We start from the raw sequence: 27,993 nt of genomic DNA on the forward strand, positions 1-27,993 counted from the left end.
CCATTTTCAAAGGCTGGAAGAAGGGAGTGGCTTCTTCTTGGAACCTGGGGACAGAGAGAGAAAGGAATGTAAGAAAGCTAGAATACAGAGACTGAGATAAAAGCCAGGAGAGACAGAAAAGAGAGAAAAGGTGACATAAGAAGGCAAAGAGAATTAGAAAGATAGAAAAGTAAGGATTGCAGACCTTTGTTCCAATAAACAACCAGCCACGCACACACACACCCACTTAAGAAGCAGCATGGTCTAATAGAAAGAACATGGACCTAGGAATCAGAGGTCCTGGTTTTATTTCTGGTTCTGTCACTTGTCTGCTGTGTGACCTTGGACAAGTCATTTAAATTCTCTGTGCTTCAGTTATCTGTCAAATGGGGATTAAGACTGAACCCATGTGGGACATGAACTGTCACAATCTGATATCTCATATGTATCTCAGCTCTAAATACAGTACCTGGAACATAGTAAGCACTTAACAGATACCATAAAAAATGTGGAAAAGAGACACTCCTAAAGCACTCACAGAAGCTTCACCATCTTAAGGGACCGGGATATACAGGAGCCGGGAAGGTTAAGACCAGAGAAGTGTTTGTTAATTCAGCTCTCTCCTTCCACTGCCGTAGTGATCTTCATCACTGTTTCTGAGGATTGGTTCTTGTTGCAGCTGTGGGGACGGGAGTTAGTTAAAGCCTTGTGAGAGTTGGAAAGGGTGACAGACATTGATTTGGCTTCTTAAAATAGGAAAGCAGCATGGCCTAGTGGAAAGAACATGGGCTTGGAAGTCAGGGAATCTGAGTTCTAATCCTGGCTCCACCACTTACCTGTAGTGTGACCTTGGGTAAGTCACTTAACATCTCTGTGCCTCATTTCCCTCATCTGCAAAATGGGGATTTCACTCCCTGTTCTCCATCCTACTTAGACTGTGAGCCCCCCGTGGGATCTGATTTTCTTGAATCTACCCCAGAGCTTAGTACGGTGGTGGCACGTAGTAACCATTTAGCAAATGTTTACTATGATCATTTTATCATTTATTATTTTATGTTTTCATCATCATCATCATCGTCATCATGACTATTATTTTAAATTGGGACTGGCAGGACCATATGGAGGAGGAGGAGGTATATAGGAAAAGAAAGCGTCAGCCTGAGCAGGCTGGACTCTGGGGTAGTTAGGGGTCTTTTCCCCTTTTTTCGGCTTCTGGAATCACCTCACGTGTCCCCTTATTTATTGGAGATGAAAGCTGGTTTGGTGTTTATGCACTCTAAAATGAAAAAAAAAACCCACAAAAAAACCGTGCCCCATTTCTCCATTAGTTGTTTGCTGAAGAGTTTTGTTGCTTGCTGAACAGAATTAATTTGCTTGTAAAGAAATCTTTCCCTGGCAGTTGAAATCATTTTTGGAACACTTAGTTTTTAATAGCTGTTTGTTCAGGACATTTCTGTCATTACCAGATTTCAGTTTGAATGCACAATCTGATGAAAGGAAAGAAGGCCTTTTTGCCCTTTCTCCTCTCAGACATTACAGGGAGTTATTCTTTGGAGCCTATGGACAGAGTCCAGTAAGATCAGAGAGTATTTCTGTAGTTTGCTGACATCAGAGTAGCTACTCTTCTGGAGGAAATGAGCAGAGGCATCTCTGCGAACTGTAAGCTTCTCGTGGGCAGGGATCGTGTCTACAAATTCTATTGTGTTTAACGTCCCCAAGCACGTAGTACAGCGTTCTGCACAAAGTAATTGCTCAAAAAATACTATTGACTGATCCAGAGTTAGTCCATCGTATTTATTGGGAGTTACTGTGTGCAGAGCACTGTACTAAGTGCTTGGGAGAGTACTATGTAATAATAAATAGATACATCTCCTGCTCACAACGAGCCAGTATAGAAAGGAAGATAGACGTTAGTATGAATAAATAAGTTACCGAAATGGACGCAAATGGTGTGGGGCTGGAAGAGGGGATGAATCAAGAGAGCAAGTCAGGGCGACACGGAAAGGAGCGGGAGAGGAAAGGAGTGCGGTCAGGGAAGACCTCTTGGAGGAGATGTGCCTTCGGTGAGGCTTTGAAGGGGCTGGAGTGTCATCATCCGTGGCTCAGTGGAAAGAGCACGGGCTTTGGAGTCAGAGGTCATGAGTTCGAATCCCGGCTCTGCCACTTGTCAGCTGTGTGACTGTGGGCAAGTCACTTAACTTCTCTGTGCCTCAGTTACCTCATCTGTAAAATGGGGATTGACTGTGAACCCCACGTGGGACAACCTGATTCCCCTGTGTCTACCCCAGCGCTTAGAACAGTGCTCTGCACATAGTAAGCACTTAACAAATACCAACATTATTATTATTATTATCGTCAGATATGAGGAGGGACGGCGTTCCAGGTCAGAGGCAGAGAGATTGGCGGCGTGATAGATGAGATAGATGAGAGATGAGAGATCTGTCTGATGCAGAGGCGAGCAGAAGTTGAAGGTCACACAGCTAACTGGTAATAGGTGGAAGGCAGTAACAGATGAGGAGTGATATTCTCCTCCTGTCCTCTTCCTGGCTTCCATGTTCAATCTAATCCAAACCTGGAAGAACGGCACACCTCATAGAATAGTTTTGTTGGCTCCTGAATTGGAGATAGTCACCATCTTTGTTAGTAGCCAATCGGTGGTATTTATTGAGGACTTACTGTGTGCAGAGCATTGTACTAAGCACTTGGGAGACTGCAGTGTAATGGAGTTGATCGATATGGCCAAACGGAGATGCATCCACAGATTGGGGATGGACGAATAGGAGGGAGCCTCGTCAATGTCAACTATTCCTTAGCCCGGACCCTTCTTCCATGATGGACGTGATTTCAGGAAAAACTACCCCAAGCCCCGTGCCTAGATCTTGTCTCTCCTGCCCACCTATGGCTTCTTCCTCTTCTCCCCCAAGTTCAAAGATGGCAGTTTAAAGAGCCAAGGTTCTTTTTACACATATACTCCCTGGGATGAACTTTTGATGACCAGAAATATCTGGAAATCGGTATTATAGACAGGGTCTGCTATACCAAATAGACAAACCAGGTAATTGCCTAGAATGCTACTTGCTTTGGGGTACCTCTTTTCTCTTTCTGATTTCCCCTTCTTGTCTTAAAGTACACTTCCTTTTGCTAAAGACATTGGTGTGTCTTGATCCGATCCTGAATCCAGATACTGGTTTAGAGAGGCCCAGGAGGTTTGAATGAACCCTACTATTGTCTTGGATGGATCAACAATCTCTTGGTTTTTTTTATGTTTTCACAGCTCTAGGATAGCACGTGAATGGGCTCCAGGTGTCTGTGAAACATAATTAAACACGCATGGCCAATTTAATGAATTATGCATGAGATACCAGCCATTATCCCTCTGTGTTTACCATTTATAACATTTAGGAAATTAAATATTCATACTTAAAATGAAAATGATGCTTAAATGTTTCACTTCATAACTACCTTGATTCTTAATTAGGATTTGAACAACCCAATTTTAGGATTAAGATCATCTAAAATCTCAAATTATCTCATTCTCGGCTACTCATTTTTATTTGAATTTATTAATTAGTTTAGGGGAATTCCAGCAGGAACTTGGGCATTGTAAAATAAACCAGAGTCACTAAACTAATGAAGTGAAAGAAGGTTAATGCACATTTTCAATTGTGATTTTCTAGTTTCACCACCGTGCCCAGATCTGTATGGGGAAAACCACCTCTTCAAAAAAAAAAAAAACAACAAAACTTTACAAAATCACGTGATTCTTCAAGTGCAGCTGTTTCTTACAAATTTTTCTCACAGTCCAAAGGAGGATTGGGTAATGGTACTTTTTTAATGAAATTTCAGGGTTGGACTGAAGACCGATGATTTTGTCCTGGGCACATCAGGATTTTGTCCTGGGCACATCAGGATTTTGGGGCCAAGAGATTCCATTATTCCTGAGAGCTATTCTCTGGGGGTGTTGGAGTCTCTGTGTTTCCCACCACCCCCACCGACAGATTCTACTAGTAGATAGTCACTCTACTGTAGTAGACAAGCACTGTACTAAGCACTTGGGAGAGTACAATATAAGAGAGTTGGTAGACCCGTGCCCTGCCCACAGTAAACTTAAAGTCTCGAGATTGTGTCTATCGTGTTCTCCCAAGCACTTGCCTTGTTTTATACTGTCGAGTTGTCTCCAACCCATAGCGAGTCCGTGGACGTATTTCTCCCAGAAAGCCTCACCTCCACCTGCAGTCATTCTGGCAGCGTATCCATACTACAGAGTAAATGCTCAAGGAATATTATAGATTGATGCATACACCAAACTGTCAGATGACGTGCCAATTTTTCCAGTCTCATTCCTTTGCTGAGGAACATCATGGAGTCTTAAGAATCCAGGCACACTGACAGTTGTTAAATTGATGACCCAGGGCTGATTAGGAGCCATGCAAGAGGACATCATCACCAGGAAGAAAAAAAAATAGTCCTTTTTGGTTACAAACAGAGCTACAAATTCTCCTCATGTTAGATACAGTGAAAGCCATTTTTTCACATATGTTGAATTTTTGCAACCTGCCACTCAGTTGGCCCCGTGTACAGTGACAATTTCGACAGACCCAGCCCATCAAATATATGATCTACAGACACTTGCCTCAGGAATTTCAGAAATGATACAATTCCCAGTCCCAGCATAATGTCTCTGAGAGCAGTAATAGTAATAATGGTATTAAGTGCTTACTGTGTGGAGAGTAATAATAATAATAATAATTACGATATTGTTAAGCACTTTCTATGTGCCAAGATATGCAGGTGAGAATTAGAGACAGATCTTGGCCTTCAAGACGCTCAAAATCTGTGAATATCAGCAGAAGAGAGGACTGGAGACACATATTGTGAGCAATGAAACAGTAGACATAAAAAGAGCATAAGAGACAAGGACAAATGATACACAAAATACAAACCAAGTCAGTAGGGAGCTATGGTCGGAGGAGCAGAATTTAAGACTCCTCGTGTTTCAGAGTACAGGGCACACACGAAGCCAGAGCAGTGGCTACATCAGCCATTTCATGTGGTTAGGAGAGGCCTAATGCTACAGGAAACAAGGACATGTTAGCTGTTAGATACAATGAAAGCCATTTTTTTCACATTTTTTGAATTTTGGCAACCTGTCACTCAGTTGGCCCCATGTACCAGTGACAATTTCGACAGAGACAGCCCATCAAATATATGATCTACAGACACTCGCCTCAGGAAGTTCAGAAATGAGGAAACAAGGACTGATTTTTCTTTTTAATGATTCAAACAGCAGAATGAAATATAGATTGGGCTGGACTAGGACCTCCTTCAGACCGTGGTAGACAAACACGCAGTAAAATGGCCACAAGGTGGGTGAAGGAGGAGGAAGAGAAGAAGCAAAGGTCTTCAGATGGAACACTATACTCCCAAACAGTGTATAGTTGCATAAATACCTTATCTATTATAAACACTCAACGATTTGGTTAATACTACTACTAATAATAATGGCATTTGTTAAGCACTTACTATGTGGGCGAAGCACTGTACTAAGAGCTAGGGTGGATACAGGAAAATCAGGTTGGACACAGTCCCTGTACCTTATGGGGATAACGGTCTTAATCCCCATTTTACAGATGAGGGAACTGAGGCAAAGAGAAGCGAAGTGACTTGCCCACGTTCACAGAGTGGAGCCGAGATTAGAACTCTGGTTTTTCCGACTCCCAGGCCCCTGCTTAATCCGTCAGGCCGCGCTGCTTCTTGGTTGGGTGCGGTTTTTCATTAAGCTCACTCACACCTTGTTTCCATTCAATCAGGCTTCACGTGACCACACCAGAGATAAGTCTATATATATCAATCTCTATTTTGGGGATTGATATAAAGATTTCCCTGAGATTCTGTGGTGCCGTACTGGCTGGCTTGGCACCTTCCAGGACCCTGACAGAGTAGCACATCGTCAGAATGATCACATTAATGTTAATGTTGGTATTTGTTAAGCGCTTACTATGTGCCGAGCACTGTTCTAAGCGCTGGGGTAGACATAGGGAAAAGATACATTATTTACATTAAAGATACATTGAAAAATAGACATTATTTTAACATACTTTTATTTCAAGTTGATGTGAGTCAACAGCGAGAAACAGCGTGACTTAGTGGGACACAGAAGGACCTGGTTATAATCCGGGCTCCGCCACATGTCTGCTGTGAGGCCTTGGTCAAGTCACTTCACTTTGTGCTTCAGTTACTTCAACTGTAAAATGGGGATTAAGAAATTGAGCCCCATGTGGGACAGGGATCTTGTCCAACCAGATAAATCTTGTATCTACCCCAGCACTTTATAGTGCCTGGCACATAATAAGCACTTAATAAATACCCTAATATTAAAGAAAAATGATTTTATGACCTATATAACAGAAAACATTTAAAAGGTATTTTTCCTATGATCTAACACAGGGTGTGTATTATAATATTTGGAATATAAAAAAGTCTGTCAAACACTCATCAGACAAATTCAGTGGAAGAACTGTGAATATTTACTTTAGTTGCTCATTCGACTTAGCCGTCCTCAGTGAGTGTAATGAAATTGAAACCTGAAATCCTGAACAGATTCATGGTTTTCACCAAGTAGCTGAGTGTGTCACAACCTCCCAGATAATAATCCATTCACAAACTTTGTATTACATTTCCTGTGTCTCAAAGCTGCTATTTATTATTGTAAAACTGTAAAGACTTTGGACAAAGCAGAAAGATGAAAAACGGAGATTTTTTCGTCTTTTCCGGTATGGCTGTCATATTTTCAATAAACAATTTTTCGGTGTTATCTCACCACCCCAGGGAAGGGTGTAATTTCCTTAAACAAATATGCCTGTCAAATATGCCTAAAGTGAGAGGGCATGTGCTGGGACTGATAAGGGGCTGGATATTATCAGAGAACAGTATCTCAAGCTTCTTTAAAGAACATTAATACATGAATGAATTTGTCTGGCCTTTTAAGAATTGAGAGAATTTCCCTAAGTTATCGAAACCCTTTTAATAAAGAATAGAAATGATTTTGTGGGGTTAGGAAGTGGGAACTAGTTAGTTTACACTTGGTTATATAAATGGAAACAGTTATTGTTCTTTTTTCCTGCTGAATCAGTTAATCACCTCCAGTTTTTGGCCCATTTTCTGATCTTTCTTTTCCTGGCTCTCTCACTTTTTTGCATTGGAACCTGTAAGTGCCTTAGCATTCCATTTTTCACCACTGCAAGAGACAGCAGAGTATTAATGACTGCGAACAGACTTTTGAAACCATCAATAAAGACACTGAAAAAATACAGAGTGGTTCTTTTGAACAGACAAATCGGGATAATTCCTAGTGCGGTAAACTCAGTCACTCTTTTAAGAGAGTGCACTAAGGAAAGGATACCACGAGTCCATTCCATCCCTTAAAGTGGAAATGGCCTAGCAATGGACTTTCTTGGGCAGAGAAGAAAAGGTCTTCCTCTCCCCACTTTCCAATAATAATGAAAACAAAAATAATAGTAACAATAATTGTAGTGTTAGTTAAGCACTCACTATATGCCAAGCATTCTACCAAGGTCGGGAGGAGATGAAAGATAATCGGGTCCCACGTATTCAGGCCATGTTTCTCCTCTTCTCAAAAACCTCCAGTGGTTGTCCATCCACCTCCACATCAGAGAAAAACTCCTCACCGTTGGCTTTAAAGTATTTAATCACCTTACCTGCTCCTACCTCACCTCACTATTCTCCTAATACAACCCAGCCCGCACACGTCACTCCTCTAATGCTAACTTTCTGTCTGTACCGAGATCGCGTCTGTGTCTCCACCGACCCCTCACCCACGACCCTGGAATGCCCTCCCTCCTCTTTTTCAACAGATAATGACTCTCCCCGCCTTCGAAGCCTCACTGAAGGCACATCTCCTCCAAGAGGCCTTCCCTGACTAAGCCCTCTTTCCCTCTTCTCCCTCTTTCTTCTGCATTGCCCTGTCTTCCTCCCTTTATTCATCCCCCCTCCCAGTCCCACAGCATTTATGTACATACCTGTGATTTATTTATCCTAATGTCCGTCTCCCCCTCTAGACTGTAAGCTTGTTGTGGGCAGGGACTCTGTCTTTTACATTGTACTCTCCCAAGCGCTCCTCCCACAGTAAGCACTCAATAAATACGTTTGACTGATTGACTGACATGGGGCTCGCAGGATAAGTAGGAGGGAGGACTGGTATTGAATCCCCATTTTGCAGTTGAAGAAACTGAGGCACAGAGAAGTAAAGTGACTTGCCCAAGGTCACACAGCAGACTAACCTGATTAGCTGGCACCTACCCTATCACTTAATGTACTGCCTGGCACAGAGTAGCGCTAAACAAATACCGTGCCCAGCGGTTAGGACAGTGCTTGGCTCATGGTAAGCGCGTAACAAATACCATCATTATTATTAAAAAGGTAGCGGAGCTGGGATTGGACAGAGGTCCCCTAAGATCTGAAGCAGCGTGGCTCAGTGGAAAGAGCCTGGGCTTGGGAGTCAGGGGTCATGGGTTCGAATCCCAGCTCTGCCACTTGGCAGCTGTGTGACTGTGGGCAAGTCACTTAACTTCTCTGGGCCTCAGTTACCTCATCTGTAAAATGGGGATTAAGACTGTGAGCCTCATGTAGGACAACCTGATTCCCCTGTATCTCCCCCAGCACTTAGAACAGTGCTCTGCACATAGGAAGCGCTTAACAAATACCAACATTATTATTATCTTTCCAGTGGGCCACACTGCTTCAGGATAGTGATAATTGTCATCCCTTAGACTAGGCTTGTGAGGCTAAATACCAATTCCTTCCTTCTTCACATTCAATCGATCACATTTATCGACCGCTTACCGTGTGCAGAGCACTGTATTAGGAGCTTGGGAGGATTCGAGATGAGCCCGATTTTCCATCCTTTTAAATCGCTTTAGGCAAGCTCTTCTGGACACCGATGGTAGGGGCAGAGAAGAGTCATCACTTTTCCACTGACTCCACATCCTCTTTGAAGTGTGGCGGCCAGATTAGACCACTTTCTAGTAAAGTTCTGAACCCGGAAGGTTAAGCGGAAAGATTCCTTCCCAATTCTGGTGTGGTAGATTCTCTTTAAGAGAGCTTGCTAAAAGTTCTTGGCCATTGGCGATGCTTTTTGGGTACCCTAATCACTGAATTTCAACCAATACCATTGCCCACAATGGCAACCAGAGATGATGTATTAAATTCAGATTCATTCCACAAAACGTCAGGCGATACAGAGAATAAAGGAGGCCAGCTGCCTTAAGCTTGTTTTTTTAAATGCTATGGTGTCTTTCTAGATGGATGGGTCCGCAGGGCAGAAGGATGTGAACCATTCCACCATTTCCCATTTCTAAGTAATTTAAGAGTGTGTGTCAGTTGTACATTCCCGAGCACTTAATACAGTGTTCCACCTTCAGTAGGTGCTCAATAAATGCTCTAGTTGATTTACTGATTAATATCATTATGGAATTATGAAGGACGCCCTTTCACTTAGACTGTGAGCTCTTTGTGGGACCTGATTATCGTGCGTCTTCCCGAGCACTTTCTAAAGTGTTTGGCAAATAGTAAGCCCTTAACAAATGCTGCAATTATTATTAACATTTTTTGTGGTACTTGTAAAGCGCTTACTATGTGCCAAGCACTGCATTTAGTGACATCGCCCTATAATTTATAAAGGTTCATTTTTTTAATGCTGGGATACTTTCTGAATCATTCTCAGACACAAAAGTATGCATAATCAAAATAAAAATAATTTTATATAGATCATTCTTGTGTTTAAGCATTATTTATTCATGTGGTGAGGCTGCTAAATATCTGTTTCCCGCAACAAAATTAACATAGAAATCATCCTCCATTTCTGAATGAAGATACTTTAAATACAGTTATTTCCAACTCTAGTCAGAGAGATTACTCCTATCGGTGGTATAAATGTAACCAGTTCTTTATTTTGAATATTTTAATAAAAATGCTACTGCCTGGGAGATGTCTTGTTGCTAATGAATTAGGTTCAAGTTTCGTTAATTGCATCAGAATGGGATAACTCAGAGTTGCTTATGGCTGGATATATACGGGTATATTTATATACATATATATGTATATATAGAGTGTATTTTCAGCTGCAGTCTGTTTCATTGTGCTAAGTACAAGTCTTTGTGTCTGTGTGTTTATATGCATGGATATATTTTATATATATTTTGTATATATAATATATATAAACATGTATTTTATATATAATGTTCATATGCAGGTATATAATACACAGATACACACACACAAAGACCATTCCACACTTTTCAAAAGACTCTATCCCTCTCTATGCTGGCATACACAACAGATGAGGTCACAGCAACATCCCAGAGAAGCAGCATGGCTCAGTGGAAAGAGCCCGGGCTTGGGAGTCAGAGGTCATGGGTTCTAATCCTAGCTCTGCCACTTGTCAGCTGTGTGATTTTGGACAAGTCACTTAACTTCTCTGTGCCTCAGGTCCCTCATCTGGAAAATGGGGATTAAGACTGTGAGCCTCACATGGGGCAACCTGATTACCGTGTATCTCCCCCAGAGCTTAGAACAGTGTTCTGCACAACTGTATATATCTTCATTACCCTATTTATTTTGTTACTGAGATGTACATCACCTCGATTCTATTTATTTGCTATTGTTTTAATGAGATGCTCTTCCCCTCGATTCTATTTATTGCCATTATTCTTGTCTGTCTGTCTCCCCCGATTAGACTGTAATCTAAGGGCAGGGACTGTCTCTATCTGTTACCGATTTGTATATTCCAAGCGCTTAGGACAGTGCTCTGCACATAGTAAGTGCTCAGTAATTACTATTGAATGAATAAGCGCTTAACAAATGCCAGCATGATTATTATTATTATCTGCTCTTGTTGAAGTCTCGGAGATTTCCTGCTCCATCACTTCCAGCTGGTATCCACTATCCTTACCACCTCAGTCCTCAGCGCTGGGCCCAGGGGAATCGGCTAGAGGGTCAATCAATCAATAGTATCTATTGAGTGCCTACTCTGGGAGAGCACGGAAGGCTCCGAGCAACCCCCCTCCCCGTGAAAAAACAACTCAGCCGTGTGTCCTACCGGCGGTAGGATGTGCATTTTCCTTCATGTACATTTCCCTTCTTAACCACTGGTGCCTGGGTAGGAAGGGATCCCAAGAGATGCTAAACTCCTTGAGGACAGGAACTGTCTCTACCCAACTCTGTCGTATTCTCCCCGCCGCTTTGTCCAGCGAGCTGCACAAGGTAGGCTATCGATAAATAACACCATTTGATTAATTGGTTGAACTTCCTGAAAGCAATATTGGATGGAATTCTTCCAATTCATCTAAACACCTCAAGTTTTCAAAATTCAGGCAATGGTCAGAGCCCGTCTGATTTTTGGGGGGAGTAGTAGCAAATGGATCAGGATGAGATGTGTGAAGGGGTGATGACATGATATAACATTTCCTGTAGAATTGTAAGTTTTCCTGAGAAAGATAATAGAAGCTATAGGCTTTATTCTCCGTGCACTATGGTAGTTTAAAGGGCAATATTTAGAAAGCTGCTCGGAGAGGCAAGCTTAGACTGTAGCCTTGCACGAAGGAAACTTGTGATCTCCGTCATTTTAAGATGAAATAAACACTTCTAAATAATAGGGGACTTTTAAGGTGCCGCAGGTCCCTCCTTTTAGTCGGTTTGAAAACAGTAGAGTACTCTATTATGTTAATGGAATCTGTTGGAATTTACATGCTTGCCATTTTATTCTCTCAATGGGAACAGAAAGTAGAAATAAAGCGAATTTTTCCAGTCAGGTTTTCTTTTCCTTCCTTCCTGGTAGAGAGGCTCACAAAGTTGACTCTGTCAGTCATTACTCTTTCAAAAGTCACGATGAATAGAATATGCTAAATTTATACTCCTCGGTTTGGAAACTGTTGCGCATTATGTAACGCCCTAGAGATTTCTAAAAATAACAAGAAATTGGAAGCAGTCATTTTGTTGCTTTATGGAATAATGGCTTTTGACACGGCAATAAAATGAAAATCTAAGTTTGTAAGCAAATAAATACTAAGCACATAAACTAATTTCAGAACGCTCTTGGAGAGGATCTTAACTGAACCCTCTTCTTGTATTTTTCCTTCCCGTCTCCTACACTTATTTCCAAAAATTAATTGACGGCAGTAAGGCTTTCTAGTTGCTAATCAGATAGATTGAGCTTGAATCTAATATTGGGTGCCATGTAATGAACATACCCTCAAAGCTAGGGATCACATGGAAAATTACATCAAATGGCAGAAATAAATGAATAAAACCAATGAGGAAAAAAAAAATTTGCTCTGAGGGTATGTTTTTAAAACTGAGCAAAAATTGATTTCACTCTTTTCCAGTTAATGTTTTCATGCTCTGCTATTCCAGATGTATCTTCCAAGAGCATTAGTCAAGACCTGTGGTTTTCAAGGATTGTTTTCTCTTGAGTTTTATCAGTCAATAGGTATTAATTGCACATATGGACAAATTGCATGTTCATGAGACAACAGAACAGCATTGTCCACGTGGCCCAATCTTTCCATTTTTTTCCTGAAAGATCTTCGACAGGTAAGACAGAGATACCTAAGTAGAAGCTAAACATCAAGGCTTTCTGGTTTTTGAGGATTAGTGTGGCCTATTGGTTAGAACACGGGCCTGGGAGTCAAAAGGACCTAGGCCAACCCTGCCACTTATCTGCTGTGTGACTTCAGGGAAGTCACTTCACTTCTCTGGGCCTCAGTTACCTCATCTGTAAAATTGGGATTAAAACTGTGAGCCCCATGTGGGATGGGGATTGTGTCCAACCTGATCAACTTGTCTCTACCTTAGTGTTTAGTTCAGTGCTTGCACCTAGTCAGCTCTTAACGAATACCATAAACGAACAAATCTTGATCTGGGTGTTACATTAATAGGCAACAGATCCCTACATCAGTAAGGCAGAAAATTCAGATTGCACAGTCACAGCTTAGGGAATATGAGTAATGTACAGGCTGTTCTCACAGTTTACTGGCATAGCAACATAGCCCAGAGAAAATTCTATCTTTGTTCTCCTTTTTCTAGTCCAGGCATAATAGCTGTAATTCTGAGTTACCAGATAGTTTTCATGTATTTGTCATTCAAATGTTCAACATGACGCTTCTGCTACCGAGTGTTCTCCTTGCTGTAGGTGAGACTGAAAAAGACGAATGCACGCCTCTACATATTCATAATGTACTTTGGTGTCTTGGTGGATTCGCCGTTTGCGCCACTGACGTGGTTTTCATTTCTTCCTCTTTGTTTCAGGGTTTTCTTCAAGCTTCCGTTCTGTATTAGCTTGTTTTGCTGTCATTACTTCTCAGCAGCGCACAGCTGTGCCACATTACTTGAGACAATTTCTTTTTATCTTCGATCTTTTCTTCCACCTTTCCATGTAACGCTAGCCCCGCATCAGCCACGTCTTGGATATCTGTTGTCATCTGTGTGTTTCGCATGTCTCTCCCACTCCCTTTTGCATTGCCCCGATTTACTCCCTTGTTCATCCCCCCCTCTCAGCCCCAAGGCACCTGTGAACGTATCTGTGATTTTTTTATTTATTAATATCTGTCTCTCCACCTCTAGACCGTAATCTTGTTGCGGGCAGGGATTGTGTCTGTTTATTGTTGCTTTGTACTCTCCCATTTGCTTAGTACAGTGCTCTGCACCCAATAAGTGCTCAATAAATACAATCGAATGAGCGAACGAATGAGTGTCCTGCCCAGAAAAGCTGTTCTGATGAATATTGTTATGCTGGTAAATTCATTATGTTCCAGTGCCGTGTGGCTTCTCTTTTCTCTGCCAATTGATGTTAAGTAGGGCATGTAGTTGTCAGCGATGAAACCAACTTGTCCTAACATTCTGAATTATATCCATCCAATCTGTTCTCACCTCACTGCGAGAAGCAGCATGGCCTAGTAGAAAGAACGTGAGCCTGCGTTCTAATCCTGCCTCCGCCAGTTGCTTGCTGTGTGACGAAGGGTAAGATGCTAAACTTCTCTGTGCCTCAGTCTCCTCATCTGTAAAATAGGGATTCAATACCCATTTTCCCTTCTTCGATTGAGATTCCCTTGTCGACAGGGATTGTGCCCATCCTGATTATCTTGTATCTACTCTAGTGCTTAGTAGAGTGCTTAGCAGACAGTAAGTTCTTAACACACAGTAAATTCTTAACAAATACCGCCAGTATTATTATTACTGTTGTTATAATGATCATTATTATTATCACATAAGCTTGTAACTGGCTCCTACCATCAACTCTACCATGTCTATCTCCACTTTCCTGGAATAAATCCACCGGTGGTATTATTGAGCGCTTACTATGTGCAAAACACTGTACCGAACTCTTGGGAGAGTACAAGCAGTGTGGCTCAGTGGAAAGAGCCCGGGCTTGGGAGTCAGAGGTCATGAGTTAGACTCCCGGCTCTGCCACTTGTCAGCTGTGTGACTGTGGGCAAGTCACTTCACTTCTCTGGGCCTCAGTTACCTCATCTGGAAAATGGCGATTAACTGTGAGCCTCATGTGGGCCAATCTGATTACCCTGTATCTACCCCAGCGCTTAGAACAGTGCTCGGCATAGTAAGCGCTTAACAAATACCAACATTATTATTATTATTATTATTATTATTACAACCTCATTCCTTAAACTAATCTGACAGACTATAACGCTCATCAGCTTTGAAGCTCTGTAAAACCTCTCCTGCTCATTAACTGCTTGCTCTGGGCAGGGCACTGTTCTAAGTGCTGGAAGAGAATAAACAGGTGGGAATTAGGGATGATCTCTGTCCTTCAGGGCGCTTACAGTCTAGAGACGGAACTGGAGATAGACCCGCTAGGAATGAGGAAACGTGAAAACACAACACAGAGTACACAGAATAAAACCGAATCAATAGGAGGCTTCTTCTGTGGCTTTCCCTGCCCCAGGTCTGATCCTGGCTCTCCAGCTTGACCACAGAGTGGATGAGAGGAAGGAGAGATAGGAGCTGTCAACAAGCGGAGAGAGAACAGGGCAGCAGGGCGTTGAGCGGTGGGGTTGGGTAATGCCGAACGAGCCTGGCCTAGTGACGTCCGTATCGATGTCGAAGATCGAAACGGGATGTAAATTCAGAGAGGCTGGAAGGGCTGTTTGTCATCACTTAGTCCTCAGTCGACGACCGCTCGGACCGAGCTGTAGTCACCCAAAAGGCCCAGCTTCGACTCTCACAGCCTTTCCTCCTGGTTAACAATAAGACGTTGCTTGTTTTAGAAAGGAAGGTGTGTCTAATTGTGGTATTTGTTAAGCACTTACTAGATGCCAGGCACTGCTCCCAGTCCAGGGAGAGATACAGGATAATTGGGTTGCCTCAGGACAACATCACCCTGCCTCGGGACAACATGAAAGATTGGCACTACCGTGAAAGGGGAGGGTTTGGAAAACAGTGACAAGTGCTTTGGATTTGCTAGAAATATTCTGTCAAACCAACCACTTGCTAAAAGTGGTGTTTCTTCTTCATGTAGAAGCCAGCGCTTAGCCAGTGCTTGGCACATAGTAAGTACTTAACAAATACCATCGTCATTATTATTATTATTTTAAGCCATTTAAGTGGCGCTAATGTTCAGATACTGTTCGGCTTGAGTCTCTGGCTGATCCTGCCAATGCCTTGGCTAAAAATCCCGACTGCAAATTCTCTCTCTATCCCTGTCTCTCTCTCTCTCTCACACGCACACCAATCCCAGTTGACCTATGTTTGCTTGCGTCCCCAAGTTCAATAGATTGCTATTGTTATCCCGTCGAGTCGTGTCCGACCCACAGCGACGCCATAGACGCGTCTCTCGCAGAACGCCCCACTTCCTTCTGCAATTGTTCTGTCAGCACATCCGTAGAGTTTTCTTGGTAAAAATACAGAAGTGGTTTACCATTGCCTCCTTCCGCGCGGTAGGCGAGTCTCTGCCCTCGACCCCCGGCACAGGGCGGTTTTGACTTGGAGCGGATGGCCTTCCACTCGCTAGCCACTGCCCGAGCTACGAATGGAATGGACAGGCCTCTGCTTGACTCTCCCTCCTGTAGTCAAGACTGGTAGAGGACTGGAAACTCTCCGGGGGCAACAGGTTAGTTCCATCAAAAATGGACTTTCTCTTCCCATTCCATCCTAGCGTAGGAGCAGAATGCTTTTTCTCAGTAAGTTTCCTGGTATTAAAATCAGGTTTTTAGGGCTTTTGATGTTTATATTAAAAGAAAATCCAGCCCTTCCAGACCTCTCGACTAGTTCACCACTGACAGGAAGATGGATGGTTTTGAGATATTCTCTTCCTCTTCTCTCCAACACCCAATTACCCACTGGTGAATTGCCAGGGGGTTTATTGACTGTGTTTTCATGGGCAAACACGGGAAATTAAAATGTTTTTGAAAAGCAGCCTTAACTTTTCAGAAGTCTACAGGTATTACTAAGAATACAAGGAATGCGGAACACAAATATTTGGTATTTGAGCAATACCCCATAACATCGCTTAGAGTGTCACTTTCAACTTCAAGTGGACACCTCTGAAGCCAGAACTATTAGATACTGTTTGAGTTCCACTAAGAGTTGAGGTTTTTTTTAAAAAAAGTTCCCGATTGCATCCGAACGCATCTATTAAAGTTGGAGTTTTGCAACTTATTACTTTTCCATGCGGCCCTAAGATTCAGAATACAGATTTGTAGTTCAAAGAATAAAAATGTAAATGTTAATGTTAAGCTCAAATATATATTTAGAGCTGGAAGATCTGATAGGTTTTTATTTGCTGAATTCATCAGTAGGCATTCAATATTGCTTTTGCCCCACCTCGACAAAAGATTAATATTAAAGCAGAGCCTAAACAGTAGCTTCTTACTTCAAAAGCAAGTCATTTGAAATATTTTTCCTCCTTCATGGATTTTTTTTGTTTGTGATGAGTTTTCACAGCAGAAAAAAATGAATTCTATTTAAATTTCCTAACAGACTGGTACTCTTGGTGTGTAGGCTGTGCCGTGGCAGAATCTGATTCATACGCTTTCAACCTCAGCGCTTTTACGCTGAAAATGTTCTCCAGTTGTTTTTCTTTGCTATTTCTTAACTATTCTGTGAAAACAGATCAGTCTGATTCCTACTTAACAGTTGGAAGCTGACCCAGTGACATATGATCGGATTGTTTTTTTTTTCTCTGAAGGCATCTTTCAATATACATAAAATTTCCATATGGTTTATTACTAGTCCTGTATCAAGCCCTGGGGTAGATTCAGGTTAATCAGATCGGATACAGTCCCTGTCCCACATGGGACTCACAGTCTAAGTGGGAGGGGAAACAGGTATCTAATAGTAATAATGATCATTGTAATGGTATTTTTTAAGCACTTACTATGTTCCCAACACTGTTCTAAATACTGGGATAGATACAAGTCAATCAGCTCTGACACAGCCCTTGTCCCGCAAGGGGCTCACAGTCTAAATGGCAGGGAGAACAGATAATGAATCCCCATTTTGCCCTTGAACCGAGACACCGAGAAATTAAGTGACTTTCCCAAGGTTACGCGGCGGGCAAGTGGTGGAGTCAGGTTTAGAACGCAGGGCCTCCGACTCCCAAGCCCTTGCTTTATCCACTGTGTCATTTTACAGTGGGGGAAAATGAGACCCAGAGGTTTTGAGTGGCTTGTCCAAGGTCCCAGAGTTGGCAAGTGGAAGAGCCGGATTAGAACTCAGGCCCTTGACCTTTCCACTAGACCAGGCTGCTTCCCATTGTGGAGAATTGATTGCAAGCAAAGCACCCCAAACTATGTGATCCCTGGGCTACCTTGGTGGAGTTTGCAGGCCATCCCCCACCCGCCAGGGATCACTTCAGGAAGGCCGGTGGTGATCCATAAGAATTCCCTCCTTTGGCCTTGGTTACAGTTGATTTCGTGAGCGTGCTCAAAGGAGTGGTTCTGGTTACCTCTTATAATCCCGTGTTTTATCTTTTTGGTGTTGAAGCAGCGTGGCTCAGTGGAAAGAACCCGGGCTTGGGAGTCAGAGGTCGTGGGTTCGAATTCTGGATCTGCCACTTGTCAGCTGTGTGACTGTGGGCGGGTCACTTGGCTTCTCTGTGCCTCAGTTACCCATCTGTAAAATGGGGATTAAAACTGTGAGCCCCACGTGGGACAACCTGATCACCCTGTATCTACCCCAGCGCTTAGAACAGTGCTCTGCACATAGTAAGCACTTAATAAATACCAACAAATACCAACATTTTTTTTACCTCAATTATTGATTTTGGGGGAAGGGAATTTCTACAGCTGATTAAGTGGTTTTAGGTCATCAGCAATGACATTCTGAGTGATTTTTTTAAAATTTAGGATTTGTGATAAGACCACCGGTTCTACTCACAGAATATGCTAATTATAAAATTGGGATAAAGTAGTACCCATCAGTCACCACTGATCCAGAGAAGATTTTAAACTGAAAGACCAGAATCAAAATTTCAATCAATGATATTTGAGCACTTAGTGTGTGCAGCGCACTGTACTAAGCCCTTGGGAGAGTATCATTGACATTATTATGTGCCAGGCACTGTTCTAAGCATTAGGGAAGATACAGGGTCATCAGGTTGTCCCACGTGAGGCTCACAGTTAATCCCCATTTTACAGAGGAGGGAACTGAGGCACAGAGAAGTGAAGTGACTTGCCCACAGTCACACAGCTGGCAAGCGGCGGAGCCAGGATTCGAACCCATGACCTCTGACTCCCAAGCCCGGGCTCTTTCCACTGCACCGCGCTGCTTCTGTAAAGATAGACCTAGAGACTAGACCTACAGACTCACCCAAATAACTCTTGGGTCTCTCCGGAGGCTCAGATGAGGATTCTTGATGATTATAGTATTCGTTAAGTGCTTACTGTGTGTCAAACACCGTTCTAAGCCCTTGGGTAGATACAAAATAATCAGGTTGGAGAGTCCCTGTGTCACATGGGGTTCCTCCTCTACATAGGAGGGGGAACAAGTATTGAACTCCCACTTTGCAGATAAAGAAACTGAGGCACAGAGAAGTTTAGGGAATTGTCCAAGTCCCACGGCAAGCAAGTAGCAGAACTGACTCATACCAGTGCTCTTTCCACTAAGCCACTGTGTTTTTCTCGAGCAGTCCTGGAGAAACTAGGCGGGATACTGCCCGACCCATATAAACTGCTGTCCGCCATCCCCTCTCTGTGGCTGAAAATAAAAGCTGGGGAAATCCCTGATTTTGGAAAGATCTGGCCCCTGGATAGTTTGAGAAATCAGTGTTTATTTCGCCCTCGTGTAGGCTCCATCCCATACATTTGCAGAAAGTGGCAATATTCCCCTCTTAAATTTGCTCTTCTGAAAGCTGAAATTCTCCTTACTGATCTTTGCACAGAAGAGAGACCCAGCTCTCAATATAATTGCATTAGGAAGAACATCTACTCCTTCACTTTTCATTGATCCTGCCTTCCATTCCCTCATTCGTATTCTTTTAATGGAAATTCAGAGTTTTATATGGATACTTTTGAACTTTTAATACAGTTCATTTACACAGGAGTAATTGATACTAAATTCTCATTTCCCACCCACAGCTTTCCCCAAAGCGGATGACACCATCCATTATTCAACTTAACATATTTTATTATAGTTTTACGTCGCGTTTAACTACGTCGCGGACGAGTGCGGCACCTCAGTCTTGCTTTTACCGCTAATGACACCCGCGTCTCCTCAAGCCAGGGACGAACCCCCGAGAGTTTGACCTGTCGTACCGAACTCCGTCTGTGTCTTTCAGGTGATGGAAGTCAAAGGCCAAATGATCCACGTCCCGGAGTCCAGTTGCATTTTATTTTTGGGCTCCCCGTGCGTGGACAAGCTGGACGAACTGATGGGCCGCGGCCTCCATCTCTCCGACATCCCCATCCACGACGCGACCCGCGATGTCATCCTGGTGGGAGAGCAGGCCAAGGCCCAGGACGGACTGAAGAAGCGGATGGATAAGTTGAAGGCCACGTTAGAACGAACTCACCGGGCTCTGGAGGAGGAAAAAAAGAAGACGGTGGATCTTCTGATTTCCATTTTCCCGGGCGATGTAGCTCAGCAGCTGTGGCAGGGGCAGCAAGTTCAAGCCAGGAAGTTCGACGACGTCACCATGCTCTTCTCGGACATTGTGGGCTTCACGGCGATCTGCGCCCAGTGTACGCCCATGCAGGTCATCAGTATGCTGAATGAACTCTACACTCGATTTGACCACCAGTGTGGATTTCTGGATATCTATAAGGTAATGTTGCTGCGTTAGTTAAATAGGAAAAAAATATGCATCGGAATGGTCACTAAATGTTGAGAAGAAGGGGTCTTTGCAAATATTGCTCCGTGATTTGGACTGTGTGACCCTGAGTAAGTGATTTCACTGCTCTGTGCCTCAGTTCCCTCATCTGTGAAGTGGGGATTATGGCGGTGAGCCCTACGTGGGACTGGGACTGTGTCCAGCCCGATTATCTCGTATCTACCCTAATGCTTAGAACAGGGCCCGGCACGTAATAATGATAATGCTGGTATTTGGTAAGCGCTTACTATGTGCCTAGCACTGTTCTAAGCGCTGGAGTAGATACCAGGTATGTCATACGGGGGAAGCAGCGTGGCTCAGCGGAAAGAGCCTGGGCTTCGGAGTCAGAGGTCGTGAGTTCGACTCCCGGCTCTGCCACTTGTCAGCTGTGTGACTGTGGCAAGTCACTTCACTTCTCTGTGCCTCAGTTCCCTCATCTGTCAAATGGGGATTAAAAGTGTGTGAGCCCCACGTGGGACAACCTGATTCCCCTGTATCTCCCCCAGCGCTTAGAACAGTGCTCGGCACCTAGTTAGCGCTTAACAAATACCAACATTATCATTATACTACGTCCCATGGTATGCGCTAAACAAATAGCATTCTTATGATTATTCCTGTGACTCTCTCCTAGAATAAGTTGATGTCCGTTAATTTTGTGCTGTTTCTGGGGAAGCAGTGCGGCCCGTGGAAAGAGCGTGGGCCCGAGAGTCAGAGGACCTGGCTTCTAATTCCGCCTCTGCCACTCGCCCACCGGGTGACCTTGGGCGAGTCACTTCAGTTCTCTATGCCTCAGTTTCCTCATCGGCAAACTGGAGATTCAGTGCCTCTTCTCCCTCCTGCTTAGGCTGTAAGCCCGTGTGGGTCCTGATTATCTTGTATCTACCCTGGCGCTTAATACAAATTGTAAGCGCTTTAAAAATACAACAGTGATTATGATCGTTATTATTTGGGGCTGAAACTGGAAACTGATCAAATCACCTACGTACCCCGGTCATTACAACGTGAGACAGATGTACTGAATCCCTGGCCCGGGGTTTGAAATGGCAGTCGCCAATCTATTTGTTTACGTGCAATAAAGCTGTACCTTTTATTTCCTCTCCACTCTGCCCGAGAGTAACTGCCTGCCGATACTGTGCACGGGGCTAGTTTAATGATAATTACGTTAGTTTAGAGAAAAGAGTGAAGTATTTATTTTGCTAATGAGTCACGCATCCCTACCGGGAGAGAACTCAGAGGTTAGTGACATTATACCTGAAGTGAACCCCAGGAATAAACCAACTCCCACAATATCCTCATCCTCTGAAGAAGCTCCACAGGATGGGCGAGAAAGAGGGAAACTTCTCCTTCTTGCTCATTAATGCCCCTCCCCGCCTTCATTAGGGAGACAACGAGGCTTAGTGATCGACCAATCGATCGATCATATTTATTGAGCGTTTGCCGTGTGCAGATCTCCGTTGAACTGTACTCTCCAAAGTGCGTAGTACAGTGCTCTGCACATAGTAAGTGCTCGATAAATACGATCGCTCGACTGATTGCAATACAGCAGAGTCGGTAGATAGGTTCCCTGCCCACAATGAGTTTACAGTTCAGAGGGGGAGACAGACTTTAATATCGATAAATTACGTATACGAGACCGCGATGCCCACGTGGGACGGGGACCGTGTCCACCCCCATTTGCCTGTATCCACCCCAGCGCCTAATTCAGTGACTGTCACATAGTGAGCGCTCACAGATACCATTATGAGGCTCACAGCCTTAATCCCCATTTTACAGATGAGGTAACTGAGGCACAGAGAAGTGAAGTGACTTGCCCAAGATGACACAGCAGACAAGTGGCAGAGCCGGGATTAGAACCCAGGTCCTTCTGACTCCCAGGCCCGTGCTCTATCCACCAGGCCATGCTGCTTCTCACGGTGAGCTGGGATCAGAAGCCAGGTTTCTAGACTCCCGGGCCTTTAGGCTTTCCTTCGGACCTTGCTGTTTGGAGAGGAAATGGAATTCAAACTAGTCAGTTTTCCTTCTGGTAATAGTTTGGTGGGGAGAGATGTTAAAACTAAGGACGCGTATGACTCCTAATCTACCTCTCTAGCCCTGACCTCGCTTCCCTTCAGTCTCACATTTCCTCCTGCCTTCAGGACATCTCTACTTGGATGTCCCACTGACACCTCCAACTTAACGTGTCCAAAACAGAATTCCTCATTTTCCCACCCAAACCCTGTCCTCCTGCTTACTTTCCTATCACTGCAGACAGCGACACCAATCCTCCCTGTCTCACAAACCCCTAGCCTCGGTATCATCCTAGAGTCATCTCTCTTATTCAGCCCACACATTCAATCTGTCATTCAATCCCGTCGGTGCTACCTTTACAACATCTCTAAAATCCATCTCTAAAAGCTCGGAAATCAGCTTCTTCGCTGATCCAAATGCTCATCACTTCCCACTTGGACTACCGCGTCAGCTTCCTCGCTGACCGCCCTGCATCCCTTTTCTACCCTCTTCAGTCCGTACTTCACTCTGCCGCCTGAATCATTTTTCCATAAAAACGTTCAGGACGTGTCACCCCGCTCCTCAGAAACCTCCAGTGGTTGCCCGTCCACTCCCACATCAAACCGAAACTCCTTACCACCGTCTTTTTGGCGTTCGAACAGGTCTGTACCTCCTATCTTACCTCTCTGATCTTCTACTTCAACCCAACCCCTCCTACTCTCTGTACCTTGATCTTGTCTACCCCACCACCAACCCACATGCTCCCTCAGGCCTGGAACCCCTTCCTCCTTCATTTCTGAGACTCCACCACTCTCCACGCCTTCAAAATCCTCTGAAGTCGCATCACCTCCGAAAGGTCTTCCCAAAATAAGTGCTTTGTTTCTCCTATCCACCTTCCCTTCTGCATCGACTATAACTTTGAGTGTGTATCCCTTCATCATTTTGATACTCACCCCCTGTAACGGCCCTTACGTATATTCGTATACTCTATTTCCCCTATCCGCAATCTCTTTTATTATTTACCCCCGTAGACTGTCAGCTCCTTGGGGGCAGGGACTGCAACTACCAACTCTGTTGTACTTTCCCAAGTGTTTACTACAGTGCTCTGCGCTGACCTAGTAAAATGATCTTGGGCCAGATCATGTGAGAACCTGGGTTCTAATCCCAGTTCTACCACTTTGCCTGCTACGTGACCTCAGTCAAGTCACTTAACTTTTCTGTACCTCGGGTGCCTTGTCTGTAAAATGGGGATTCAGGGAATGTGTCTGTTCACTTTTCATTGAGTGCTTAGTAAATCAGATTGAGGGATAGAAATTTTATTAATGATATATTTCCAACCTGTTCTAAGTGATGAGGGAAAGTGTGTCCAAACTCTGCTAGATTGTATTCTCCCAAGCACTTAGTAGAGTGCTCTGCACCCAGTAAGCGCTCAGTAAATACTACTGAATAACTGTTCCTTCTCCCCCCCTAGACTGTGAGCCCCTTTTGGGACAGGGGCTGTGTCTGACCCGATGATCTTGTGTTTAGTACAGTGCTTGACTCCTAAGTGTTTAACCGATATGATTATCATTATTTATGAAGCAGAATTTGTTTCTTGCCCTCTGAAGCTGCAGAGGGAGATATGAATGCCTTCCATTTCCTCCCTGACTCTGTACATGCAGGAGAGAACACGGCTAGTGTTTCCCAGTGCTCTGCACTGAACTAAAAGCTTGGGCCTGGGACTCAGAAGGTCCTGGGTTCTAGTCCCGGTTCTACCACTTGCCTGCTGTGTGACCTTGAGGGAGTCACCTACCTTCCCTGTGCCTCAATTGCCTGATTCGTAAAATGGGGATTAAGGCTGTGAGCCCCACGTGGGATAGGGGCTGTGTGCAATCTGATTACCTTGTATTCCCCCCCGCCCAGCACTTAGAACAGTGCTTGGCACATAAGTGCTTAACAAATACCATATAAAAAGTCAAATATGCTGCCTTTCCCTTGAACGGCTTACACTGTCGATAGTGTCTCTCTCCCCTGCTAGGGGAGACGGCTGGAATCTTGACTACTAAATCTATTCTACTCTCCCAAGCACATAGCACAGTGCTGTACACACAGTAAGTGCTCAGTAAATACTATTTTTTGAGAGGGACACAACTTACCAAATATACAGAAGAGTAAGAGAATGGCTACAAATGCTTAAAAAAAGTCGAATAACAAATAACAAATACCTGGGTGTTAGGGTGACAGGTGGAGGTCAAGGTGGGGAAGGTGGGGTAGGAATCAGGGAATGCTCCTTGGAGGAGGTGACCTTTTAGACTTTTTTGCCCATTAAGGCTCTAGTTGCTAACAACTAAAGTGGAGACACAAAAAGAGTTTTGAGGAAGAGTCTTCCAATTACATTTGTGCTTTCCAGCCCTTGGCTTGTAAAATATTCTCTGTAAATAAACAACCCGAGGCTGATGACAATGTTTCCCTCATAATTAAGCTCCCAGGGAAGGAAACGGTATTTATCAGAACAGCTTTCTCATTTCCCTCGATAGACATTTGGAGTCCATTCTTTCTCACTTGAGAGCAGTTCAAGTCAAATAGCCAGGCCCTATTTATGTCCGTGACCGATTTTTGGAAGCAGCACCACCTTGAGCACTGCTTATATATACCCTAAAGAGATGGGTATTTGGACTACAGAAGACCACATAAAAGAAATAAATAATAGGCATTTCTGACGGTAGTTAGATTTTAGGGTTAGCTTATCTCATTTTAATAGAAGCACCAGGTTTCCATTTAAATTACTAGTTCACTTCCACATATGTGAATCAACCCTTGCGTAAATTACCTTAAAAATGGTAACAGACTGGGCAGGTGCTACATTTATGTGATACAGAAATAAGTCTCTACTTAAAGAGAGTTGCCCCATTTCAAGCTGTGTGCCACGCTAGCCTATTACTATAGCATCTCTTCTCTAGCCTCATGCTCTTTTGTTGCTCTTGATTATCCATAATTATTAAATAATATGAGAGAAAACAAAATTTTTTTTTTGGCCAAATCCTTCTACCGAAGGGAAAGAATAGTACTCTGCTTCTGTGTGCTCTTTTATTTTTCCAAAGCATTGTCACATCCATTATCTCATGGATAGTTGGAGGGATTGGAAGGTAGTCCTGTCCGCATTTAACATAGGAGGAAACTGAGTCCCCAAGAAGTTAATTGATTTTCCTGAGACCCTACAGCAGACAACATCCATATCCTTCATCTCAGAGAGCAGTGTTCATTTCAGTAGCCCACCTTGTTTCAGAACAGCCAGGGCAACAGTATTTATTGAGTTCCTGTTTTATGCAGAGTGTTTATTGCCTGTGGATCTATAATAGAAGTAAAAGGAGGGCCTTATGTACCTCAAGAATCCCACGGTGCAATGAAGGAGACATAGAGAGTAAGATCAAAGGAAAAAAATGGATAAAAACCTGAGAAATCAAGAAAACAAATGGACAAGAAATACAAAAACAGGCATGTGTATTAGGCTCAGAAGCAAAGGCTTCATGAGATTGGGGTTGCTTAGCTGTATAATATCGAGCTAGCAAAAAAATAACAGATTCAAGCAATCCTATTTACTGAGCAGTTGTTGTGTGCAGAGCACTGTACTAAGCGCTTGGGTGAGTCCAATACAATAAACAGACGCATTCCCTGTCCGCAACGAGTCTAGAGGATATAAGGGACCATCTTTTATTCAGAGCATTCTCAGTGCAAAGAGAGGTTTTTAAGAATCCCACTCAGAATCCATTGCTTACTGTAGTCAATCAGTCAGTCAATCTAGTAATCAATCTAGTCAGTAAATCAATTGTATTTATTGAGCACTTGGTGTGTGCAGAGCACTATTCTAAGTACCGAAGAGAACAATTCAACAACAACAGACACATTCCTCTACTCACTCACCATGGGCTAGAGTTTCAGAGTGACGACAGAAGTCAACATTTAATCGATATTATAGTTGACGATGATTTGAATTTATTACTCACCTACTCTGTGCCAAGCACAGGTAAAATAATTACTTCTGACATAGTCTCTGTCCCACCCAAGGCTCACATGGGGCTCACTGTCTCAATCCCCATTTCTCAGATGAGGTAACTGAGGCACAGGGAAGTGAAGAGAAGCAGCGTGGCTCAGTGGAAAGAACCCGGGCTTTGGAGTCAGAGGTCATGGGTTCGAATCCCGGCTCGGCCACTTGTGTGACTTTGGGCGAGTCACTTAACTTCTCGGTGCCTCAGTTAGCTCATCTGTAAAATGGGGATGAAGACTGTGAACCCCACGTGGGACAACCTGATTCCCCTGTGTCTACCCCAGCGCTTAGAACAGTGCTCTGCACATAGTAAGCGCTTAACAAATACCAACATTATTAAAAGAGGCACCCAACTGTGGCAAGAACACATGTGGAATATGTTATCACAGGAAAACTTACCCCTCGATCCCCTGTAATAACATTTTTTATGTTCTTATGGATCCAGTCCCTGTGTATTTTAAATAAATGTTAACTATGATGAGGAAGAGGAGGAGATGAGAGACTCAAAATGTCCAGGTAGGCAACTGCAAAAGTCGGAGTATCCTAAATTCAGCAGACATTTAGGTGTCTGCTAAATTAGCAGACGTTCAGCAGACAGAAGCAGCGTGGCTCAGTGGAAAGAGCCCGGGCTTTGGAGTCAGAGGTCATGAGTTCAAATCCCAGCTCTGCCACTTGCCAGCTGTGTGACTGTGGGCAAGTCGCTTCACTTCTCTGTGCCTCAGTTACCTCATCTGTAAAATGGGGATGAAGTCTGTGAGCCCCACGTGGGACAACCTGATTCCCCCGTGTCCACCCCAGCGCTTAGAACAGTGCTCTGCACATAGTAAGCGCTTAACAGATACCATCATTATTATTATTATTATTGTGTTAGACTCCAAGACCATTAACGTATTGGGAGATTTGTTTACTAGCTGTAAGTTTGCAGTCGATTTTTCACTCAGGCTGCCGTGATGGCTCATCTGCTGGGATTACGAGGAAAGGGTCTGTGGAAATTCAGGATATAACCAGACATTCCCAAATATTTCAGAGCTGTGACGTAGAAAGACAATTAAATTAAAATTACAGAGAGAGACATAAGGGGAAACCAAATCAAATCCACATGCGCATATTCTTATTTCTTTACAAAGTTCCTTGAATAGATGAAATCCCGAAAAAGCGTAGATAGAAACGGCACAATAAGGCTATCGTTACACTCCTGCAGCAGGGCAGAAAGACGGTGATTTCTGAGAGAGAGTAATAGAGAAGAAGGAGATAATCTTCTTTCCTTAATTTAAAGAGCTACATCTCGGTTGTCTGACTCTCATTCCCGGACGATTCTGAACGTATAAGTCATTTGCCTTTTGGAGACTGTCTTCCCAAAGTAGCCCCTGACTTCATCCCTTTAACTTTCGCCCCGTGTTTAAAGGAAACCTGAATTTGTTACACTGCCAATACTGTGAAACAAACATGATGAGTGAGGACAAAACACGTTATGATTCATTCATTCATTCAATAGTATTTATTGAACGCTTACTATGTGCAGAGCACTGTACTAAGCGCTTGGAATGAACAAGTCGGCAACAGATGGAGACGGTCCCTGCCGTTTGACGGGCCTACAGTTCTCGTTAGTTGCAAGATTTTGTCCTTTGGCGAGAATTGTGTTTGTGGTGCTTGACTTTTCCCTTTG

General features: G+C 43.6%; 1 protein-coding gene across 1 annotated transcript in view; it reads left to right on the forward strand.

Annotated features, from left to right (window-relative positions):
• Window positions 1-27,993, forward strand: part of GUCY1A2 (guanylate cyclase 1 soluble subunit alpha 2) — a 149,526-nt gene that overhangs the window by 90,154 nt on the left and 31,379 nt on the right. The window contains exon 5 of the mRNA XM_029048284.1: window positions 19,787-20,272. Within this exon, the coding sequence (XP_028904117.1) occupies window positions 19,787-20,272 (486 nt within the window). The remainder of the gene's footprint in view (window positions 1-19,786; window positions 20,273-27,993) is intronic.

The sequence above is a fragment of the Ornithorhynchus anatinus genome, chromosome 20 (assembly GCF_004115215.2).
Source record: "Ornithorhynchus anatinus isolate Pmale09 chromosome 20, mOrnAna1.pri.v4, whole genome shotgun sequence".
Taxonomy (NCBI): Eukaryota; Metazoa; Chordata; class Mammalia; order Monotremata; family Ornithorhynchidae; genus Ornithorhynchus; species Ornithorhynchus anatinus.